This window comes from Raphanus sativus, unplaced genomic scaffold, assembly GCF_000801105.2.
Source record: "Raphanus sativus cultivar WK10039 unplaced genomic scaffold, ASM80110v3 Scaffold3810, whole genome shotgun sequence".
Classification (NCBI taxonomy): domain Eukaryota; kingdom Viridiplantae; phylum Streptophyta; class Magnoliopsida; order Brassicales; family Brassicaceae; genus Raphanus; species Raphanus sativus.
Window position 1 is genome coordinate 1 of NW_026619114.1, and position 9,661 is coordinate 9,661.

General features: G+C 36.0%; 2 protein-coding genes across 2 annotated transcripts; one reads left to right on the plus strand and one right to left on the minus strand.

Moving 5' to 3' along the window:
• Positions 1–3,035: 3,035 nt before the first annotated feature.
• LOC130506945 (transcription factor MYBS1-like) lies at positions 3,036–4,331 on the minus strand. The gene is made up of 2 exons (XM_057001644.1): positions 3,801–4,331; positions 3,036–3,690 (listed from the first exon to the last, which is right to left on the minus strand). Exons 1-2 carry the CDS (start codon positions 4,205–4,207, stop codon positions 3,204–3,206), a joined length of 894 nt encoding a protein of 297 aa, XP_056857624.1. The 5' UTR covers positions 4,208–4,331; the 3' UTR covers positions 3,036–3,203.
• Positions 4,332–9,048: 4,717 nt separating this feature from the next.
• LOC130494788 (CLAVATA3/ESR (CLE)-related protein 11-like) lies at positions 9,049–9,655 on the plus strand. Its single transcript, XM_057001643.1, has one exon. The coding sequence runs from the start codon at positions 9,295–9,297 to the stop codon at positions 9,589–9,591; it is 297 nt and encodes a 98-aa protein (XP_056857623.1). The 5' UTR covers positions 9,049–9,294; the 3' UTR covers positions 9,592–9,655.
• Positions 9,656–9,661: the final 6 nt, after the last annotated feature.

Sequence of the window (9,661 nt, forward strand, 5' to 3'; positions counted from 1 at the left end):
GTAAATAAAATAAAGTAATTAATTTGTTATCCATATTTCTAAATAATTTTCATTTATCATGTTATTAATGTTTCTAAACAATATCAAAAGGTACTTCGATTTTAATAATATAGATGCAGAAAACAACCAAATCCTAAAACTTTTCTTATTTCCATTGCTTGTAAGTGAAAAAGTTAAAAAAAAAAATCTGTAAATAAAAACTTATTTAAATTAGAACAAAATCTCAACCAGAATTTACATACACCCATTGATTTGTAGTTCGCCCCACAATTTTAAATTTATGGTTTTTATATTTATTAATATGCTCTCAACAAATATGTATTCTAGATATGTCCTTATTCACCTAAATTTATTAGTATAAAGGTTATCTTCATGTTTTCGATCCTCATTAGGATTTTCGGGCGGACCAGGGGACAAGGGAACAAGCAGCCAGTCGAAAGTCATTAGGCAAGAAATCTAAGGTCTGAACAGAATGGTTATCTGTAAAAGGTCTAGACTTACCCAAGAAAATAAGGCAAGTGTTGAAATGAATCTGGACCGAGCTAAGGAAGGAGTAAAAAGAGCTGAAACAGTTAGAAGAGTATAATGTATGAACTCAGCTAGGTCAGATCAGCTGGATTCAGAGCCGGTGTTGACCCCATACATAAGAAACATTTGTATGGGGCCTATCTTTTTTTACAGTTGTTTAGGTTCACTTTTTATACTTGTTAACTTTCTAAAAAACCCAAACAAATGTAAAGTGGGTGGAGCTTATCTCAGATACCAACAAAATTAAATCGTGAACAATTTTTTTGGCTTAGCTTTATAAAAAAAGAATGAAAATATTATGATAACTAACTAAGCAGTAGTTGGGCAAGTCGCTGAAAAAAAAAAGTCGGGCAAGTCTTTGCATTTGAAACACAACCGCCATCATTATAAGTAACGAAACAAAGGGACTGAAGAACTGAAACTACAAAACCTGGATATTTTTTTTATCTACAATTAACAAAGATTAAGTGATTTGGTCATGCTATTGATTGGAAAAAACTTTCACATTTTTAATCGATTCATGATTTTTTAAAAAGAGTGCATGAAAAATGACTTTTAAAAATTGATAAATTACCATTATCTTCAACATTAATATAGTAATGTTTTAGTTACAAACTTTGTTTTTTAGCAAAAAATATATTATTTAGGGCCTCGTTTTTTCTGTTTCGTATTGGACCGGGTATATCTCAGAATCGGCACTGGCTGGATTAGCTTAAAGTCCACGCTTGGCTAGCTGGACCAGCTGTAGGGAATCTCAAATCAGATGCGAAGAGTGTGAGGCAGTTGGGAAAGTTGGCTGGATTGGGAAGGTTACTGGACCGAAGGTCGAGCATGGCTGGTTATGGGACTAATTAATGGTCGAGCATGGTCGAGGTCTTTGGGCGACAATATTTGGTGCATGAAAAATGTGCTGAACGGACAGATAGTTTATGGATGAACTTCGAACACGTGTCCAAAAAGTCAATATATATATATGGCCTTGGAAAAACCTTAGGGCTTCAAATTTCTTATTGAAAACATTCAAAGACTCATAAAACACAAGAAAAATAATTTTAGTTTATTTTATCTCTAGGATTTAGATCCTATCGACTCTATATAATGAATCTCAAATTACCAGACTGAACACTTCAGAAATAAAAAGCTTAAAAAGGACTGAATGGTTATCGAGTGGAAACAACCGCCTTTGGCTTAGAATCCGGGATTGGTGTTTCAAGTTGGTATCATCGAATGCTTTTTCCGAGGACAGTCGGGTTATGAGAAACATCACTATTAGGTATTGGGTCTCACATTAGAGTGCTTAGACCAGGGACAATTGATATGTTAGGGTTCAATAACATGTTTAAAATCCTCATGCTAGAAATAGCAAAAAACCGGAAGGGGGAAGAAGGATAAGGGAAATGTTGAACCAATAAAACGGTGATGGATGGGATGAATCCAATTATTATAACACCAGTCGGACCTAGGACTGTACTATCTCAACATCATATTTTCTATTAATCTACAACGATTTTGACCTCTAAAGAGATTAACCGCAAAGGTACTGACGCGATCTAGTATCACCCAGAAAAGCGTCTATGGATTTTACAATACCCTATCAATATTATTGTACTCTTTGACCACATCGAAAACGATTTTATTGAACGAGTCCATTCTACGAATTGTCTGTTATACCGAGTGATCCTGCTACCTAGCTTTTTTCTTTTATTTTTGACAATGTATCAGTTGCATTAATTGCCTTAGAAAAATTATTGTTATTTGTATGGTAGATATGATTGTACATGCACATGCTTAACTTCGATTTGTCCTAGTGAGTAAGGGAATCTAACTTTAAGCTAATAAAATAAAATAAAGTTATAATACTCATAAACAACAATTGATAATCTTAGTCCGTAAGTCGTTGTAGTATAGTGGTAAGTATTCCGCCTGTCACGCGGGTGACCCGGGTTCGATCGCCGGCAACGGCGTAATTTTTTTGAAAATTTTAAACAAAAAACGGTGGTCCTAGTTGGGAAAGTAATGGTCCGAACATGCCTACACGCTTGTTTTAATTTAAACGTTGTAATTTACTCTTTCTCTCTTCCTCCCCTTTCTAAATATTCTTCTAAATATTGACCTCAGATTACAACATAGCCATTTCAGTTCTTTATAGTATATATCTTTGCATAGGTAGTGCTATAATGTTTGAGTTAAATCTGGGTTAATTTGATATTTGGATTCTCATAAACCACCAAACTGGCAGTTGTAATATTTATCTTCTATTAAGACATATATTTGATATATTCTCTGCTCATCATACTGATGGATGTGGTATAAAACTTTACTGACACTATCATTTGATCTTCCTATGCCTAGCGAAATTTTCTAGTCATTAGATACGTCTTAGTATGTTTTCTACTTCCACATCTTTCTAGATTTCTGCTCTTTAGCATGTCATTTTCACAATAACTCTTTAAGTCAAAGAGGAAAGAAAGAAAAATTTCTATATCTTTCTCTCTATAGATAAGAAATATACCCAAAATAATGATTTTTGAAATGGAAAGAAACAGATTCCTCTGCTATACATTATTATTGCGCGTCTCAGTCTCCGTTATTGTTTTTTCTCTCACTGTTCAATTTGAGAAAATTTACACAAGTATTCAGTACAATGTGGCGTTAGTTTTCACCACTTGTTGTTGTCAATGCATAGTAGATGGAGCTGGATGTTGTTGAGGTAATGGTGGAACCGGATAAGAAGGTACAGCATAAGGAGCAACTCCAAGATGATGATGAGTTCCCATTGGAGGTGGAAGCATCACAGGTGTTCCAACAGCTGAACCCATATGATCAGGCGGTGCGATGATGGGTTGTCCCACAGGGGCACCACCATACATCCCTAATCCAGCCATTGTGTGATGTTGTGGCTGAGGCTGAGCCTGAGGCTGAGCTGGTCTATGCTTAACCACTTGTTGTTGTTGTTGTCCTGTAACGGCAGCAGCTTGATTGTTCACAGAAGTGATGTCGTGAATGCTAGACCTTCTTCGATCTCGGTTCATCGAGTTAAGCCTGATGAAGTATTTTTGAGCATGACTTGCTACTTGAGTTGGTGTTCTTGTGATCACATAGTTCCTTGAGATGCTTCTCCAATCTCCTTTCCCAAATTTTTCCAGACCCAATAGAAACAACCTTCAACAATACAAACAAAAACAGAGCATTTGAATAAGAACAGAGCATTTGAATAAAGGCAAGATCTCTATTTCACTTTTATAAAGAATTGAGGAATAAGAAGAAGAAACCGATGCTCTTCTTGTGTCCATGGAATCCCTTTCTTCCTCTCTTGTTCTTGTCTGGAACTACTTCTTCCTCCACCATTGGAGCTACTTATCCCATGGTTTGGTTTCTTCTCCGTTGATCCGCCTCCGCCGGAGGAATGACAGTCTCTGTTCGCGGGAGAAGTTGCTGCTGCTTCCTCGCCTGTTCTTTGATAGCGAGGCAATGGGACTTGTCCACTCTCGATTGCCTTGACATCTTCCAATAGCATTTGGTAATGTTTCTTGACTTCTTGTAATGATTTGGTTGGAACCATTGACGCCATTTTCATCCATTGATCCTCTGTTATCTCTTCTTTTACACAATGCAACGCAATTGAGTTCTCGAATGATTTCTCTTCTTCTCTGCTCCATGTCACTGCCACGCTCTCCATTTGATTCTGCTTCAATCTCTACTCTCTCTCACTCTGTTTTTTTTTTCCTTTCTCTCTTCTTTGGGTTAATCGTGTGGTGGGCATGATAGTGTTTGTGAAACGTATGTGAAAGGGTCAGATTCTTTTGTCTTTGGAGTTTTGTGAAATTCTTTTTTGTTTAAATTTTGTAGAAGCGCCCGATAGTAGTGGAGAGTGTGTATATGTGTAGGATAATAGTGGGCATATGCGTAGGATAAGAGGGTTGATGGGGACTTTAACTTATTCACAAGCATCAATCAGTTGGGTTCGTTTTCTATTGTGTCACTCATAACTCATAAGTAAAGAGTATGCACAAGATAAGATGCTTGTAGTTGACGACTACTCTCATTCTTTCTTTTCAATTGATCCTCACTACAGATTTAGTCATTTTGGTTGATGCTTCTTCTTTTTTTTTTGTTCAGACCGGTTGATGTTTCATGTAATATTAATTTTGTTCCAAACATTATTGGATCATGAGACTTCTAAGCTTTATTTATAGTGTTTTTCCCGTTAAAGTCGCTGACATTTGGTTGCAAAGTATTATTGTAACCAATTTACAAAATGTTGGCTTATGTATTTTATGATCAGGGCTCAAAAAGATCAGGGGTTTCAGTTAAACATATTTAATACTAGAGTTAGTAACAGACGTTAGAGAAGTTAGAATTTAGTCTACTATTTTTCGACTTTATATAAACACTTTGTACATTCACATTAACATTAAGAAGATATTTTCATTCTTTAATCTTTTTCTTAATATGGTATCAGAGTCATGTTCATATGTCGGACTAAGTTCTCTCCTCGTACTCGAGCCTCTGTTTTTTCTTGGTTATCATGTTGGCTATAAGGATTACAAAGTCTTAGATTTAGATTCTAATCAATTGTCCATCTCTAGAGATGTTATTTTTCATGAGTATATTTTTCCTTTCAAAATGACACTGCAGTTGCTGACTCTAGTTTCTTTCATTCTTCTGTTTTACCTGTTGTTCAACTAATTTGGATATTCATTCATCTTCATCTCATACTCTTGATCATACATCCATACCATCTGCTTCCTTTACATCTTCAACTGCATCTAGTTCACATGTTGCTCATGCTTCTGCATCATCATCTGCATTCACATTTGCTCCATCGTCTACATCTACTTCTGTTTTTGCACCTGCATCTACTTCCATCTCTGCATCATCTAGTGTGTCTCATAACTCTAGTACCATACCCTCCTCTTCCACATCTCATGCACCCAGTCAAGTATATGTGCCCAATGTGAAACCGAAACACATGACTAAAGCACTTAAGTATATGACTGAGTATCACTGCTAGTTAACCCAAGCCAATGATTTTTCGAACTCTCATTTTCCTCCTTCTCCAAGTATTAACCTTCCCATGCATACCACTCCCTACCCTCTTTCTCATATTCTTTCTTATGATCAGATTTCTCCTCCTTACCGGAACATAGGTTTTCATTTTACCTCTGATACTGAACCCAAATCTTTTCTTGAGGCCATGAAGTCTGGTAAGGACAAAAGCCATGAATGTGGAGCTGATTGCTTTTGAGGACACAGATACTTGAGATGTGGTTTTACCTGCATGGAAGCATGTTATTGGCAACAAATGAGTTTACAAGATCAAGTATAACGCCGATGGCACTGTCGAAAGATTCAAGGTTTGCTTGGTGGCAAAAGGTTATACTCAGCAACCTGGTGTCGACTACATTGACACTTTTTCACATGTTGCCAAGCTTGTCACTGTGAAGATGTTACTTAAGCTTGTTGCTGCTCATAACTAGAGTCTCACGCAAATAAATGTTACAAATGTGTTTTTGCATGGCGACTTAGAGGAAGAGATTTACATGAGTCTTCCTCTCGGATATACTCCTCCACCAGGTGTTATTCTAGCTCCCAATGATGTTTGCAAGCTGAAGAAATCAATCTATGGTCTTAAACAAGCTAGCCGTCAATGGTATCATAAGTTTTCAGAGGTGCTTCTTCGTGATTGTTTTGAGCAGACACATGTTGATAACACTCTGTTTGTTAAGATTGTTGAATCGATCTTCATTGCTGTGCTCGTTTACGTGGATGATATTCTCATCACGAGCAATGATGATCAACCAATCAATTCTCTCAAGAAGGTTTTGCATAGTGCCTTCATAATTAAAGACTTGGACGCTCCACGGTTCTTTCTTGGTTTCGAAATAGCTCATTCCTCGAAAGGCATATCCCTGTGTCAGCGCAAGTATGCTCTCTTTATCCTTGAAGACACGTGTTTTCTTGGTTGCAAGTTGAGTTCTGTTTAGATGGATCATGTTGTTTATCTCAGCATCGAAGATGGAACTCCCTTGGAGACTTCTACTCCCTATCAAGAGATTATTGGTCGCTTACTATACTTGATCATTACTCGACCTGACATTACTTTTGGGTCAATAAGCTGAGTCAGTTCCTCTCCAAGCTGACTGATCTTCATATGCAAGCTGCTCACAAGGTTTTTCGTTACATCAAAGGCAATCCAGACCGAGGTCTGTTTTTTTCAGAATCATCTGACCTTATTCTCAAAGCTTTCGCTGATACTGATTGGGGAACTTATCTTGACTCTCGCCGCTCTGTTTCTGGCTTCTGCATCTTCCTTGGTGGTTCGCGCATCTCATGGAAGTCCAAGAAGCAGAGTGTTGTCAGTCGTAGCAGCACAAAGGCTGAGTATCAGAGCTTAGCTAATGCCACTTGTGATCTTCTTTGGTTGCATCAGCTCTTAAATGCTTTCAAGATCACCATGAAGCTCTCCGTTACTCTCTACTGTGATAGTAAGTCAGCACTTCATTTGGCTTCTAATCTCATGTTTCACGAGCGCACCAAGCATGTGGAACTTGACTGCAACACCACTCAGGATCGAATGAAGTCTGGCTTCTTGAACACTTTGCATGTTACATCCGCCAACAATCTTGCTGATATTTTGACAAAGGCTTTGCAGTCTGTCCATTTCGTTTCCTCTTATCAAGATTATCAGTCTCAAGCATTTATATTTCTCTACTGGCTCCAGATTAAAAACTTGTGGAGGCGTATTATGATTTACACTATTGATGTAACAGAATTAGTAACATAGTTAGTAACAGGTGTTAGAGAAGTTAGAGTTTAGTCTACTATTATTTGACTCTATATAAACACTCTACATTCAGGAGCGTGTTATGATTTACACCATTGATGTAATAGAATTAGTAACAGACGTTAGAAAAGTTAAAGTTTAATCTATTATTATTTGACTCTATATAAACATTCTACATTCACTAAGAAAATATTTTCATTCTTTAATTTTTCTCTTAATACATATTAACCAAGAATGATATACGACAATGAACAATTCACAATAGCATGAAATAAAAATAATATGTAAGTTTATTTAGGGATTGCCTCAGCCCACCCTTTAGCTTCCAACCTTAAAACTTGAATGAATCTAAGCTTCAAAATATTCCTCTTCTTCCATAATATCGCTAGTATAATAGTGGAGTCTCGGCATAAGAAAAGGTTCAAAGGCTTGAATTAACGTCCCAAATCGTTTTCACTATAGAGTATAGAATAACTATTTTGGGTCTTTACTGGACAGGACAAGTTAATTGAGTATTTAAGTTGATGCCTTTTATAGGCCCTATATGTATCCACCACCTCTAATCACTATTGTACCGTGGATAAATTATATAGCTGAATGTATCATTGGTTTACAGCTGGGGAATGAATCACGTTGAACGTAATGTACGGCATAAGAACTGTAGGCGCATTGTTTCTTGTAGGTTTCAAATTTCAATAAATGTCAATTATGAAAATAATTAGGTGAACAAATACGTATTTTAAATTTTTAATATGAAAAGAGGCCTAAAGATTGGGAATATGAGATATATTAGAGTAAACTCTAAGAAAATGTCCGTTTCAATGCAACATTTGCGTATTTTCATACTCATGCATGTGTACTATATTTATGCCACCAAATCTTAATGTTTGAGTGCATATTATGTAAACACTGAAAAGAATCAAATATTTAGAAAATGTTAATAAATGGACTATAAGAAGAAACTAAACATAAATGAATTCATGGAAAGAGGCCATTACTTTCTTTGGAAATTAGGCAGAAGTATATTATGGATACGAGATTAGAGTTTGCGAATATCCATAGATTTCAACGATACCAGCAAGACCAGTCCATACTATTGCATTGGTAGTTCATCCAAGGATGATGGCAAGTGATTCACAAAGAGATATACAATGAGAGAGAAACTGAAAGGATTTCAAGTAAGAAAGAAATTTCGTGGTTTCAATCAAACCAAATATAGTTCTCACTAGTGCTAATTACCATATACTATTAGTGCTAGCTATTATATATAAGAAAACGTGGAATATGCTATTAAGCTATATATAGTTTATTTTTGTGGTCGTTCAAAAAAAAGTTTATTTTTGTTAAAGCTTTAAGATATATATAGTTGATAAAAACGAGTGTTTATCACTAAAATGATCAAGGCTTATTTATACAGTTCAATTAACTCGAATCTCACTATAAACTGCTTTTTGGCTTAATTCGAACCCGTATATCGAAATTATAACGAATATGTAAATATATGAATTAAAGATGTAAAGTTAAAAAACGTGCCCAGCCTTCAAAAAACTAGGTCATACCATACCAAAGTACAATGTAATAAATTCAAAACTTTGACAATTTAGCGTTTTTAATGGCACCACTCCGCCTCCCATTCTTCCTTGAACGTAAAGTAACCTTTTTACTCTTTTATTTCACTCATTTTCATACAACTTTTTCACAAATCACATACACAAATCCCACACGTTCATGCCAACTATTACTCATATCATTACTTTAAAAATTAAATTATCATGTACTTTATTCTCCTAACTTATATAAAACTCGATCCAAGCTGTAATTTCTTGGAGAGTAACAAAAATAAAACACTTTTTTAAATCCATAAATCTCATATCCTTTTTCTGTAACCATTTATCTTATCTACCTCTCTCTTTCTCTCTCTTTCTCCATGAGCGCTCTTGCTTCTCATCTTTCTTCATCACAAGTTCCTCTACAAGGCTATGGAGAAACACCCTAAGCCGTGTAGTTTCCTCTTCCACATCTCCCTACTCTCTGTGTTGTTTGTCTTTCTTCTTGTTTCTTTTGCATTTACAACCTCGTACAAGCGTAAATCAGGCATTGGTATCAGTCATAAGAGAATTCTATCAAGTAATTTTGACTTTACACCGTTTATCAAGATCAGAGATCGAACTCAACGTCAACGTAGAAGTCAAAGCCTGGCCGGAGAAGAAACCGGTTCTTGGTATAACGATGAGGAACGGCTAGTACCTAGCGGTCCAAACCCTTTGCATCACTAGCTAAAATGTATTCAATTCTGTAGATTTTGATGCTTTGCCTTTGAATCAATACATATGCTATTTTATATAT

Excerpts from the sequence above, each read along its gene's own strand:
- LOC130506945 (XM_057001644.1), bottom strand. The coding sequence starts at position 4,207 with ATGGAGAGCGTGGCAGTGACATGGAGCAGAGAAGAAGAGAAATCATTC. Across the intron at positions 3,691-3,800 it reads TGGACACAAGAAGAGCATCG|GTTGTTTCTATTGGGTCTGG; the intron begins GTTTCTTCTTCT and ends GTATTGTTGAAG.
- LOC130494788 (XM_057001643.1), top strand. The coding sequence starts at position 9,295 with ATGGAGAAACACCCTAAGCCGTGTAGTTTCCTCTTCCACATCTCCCTA.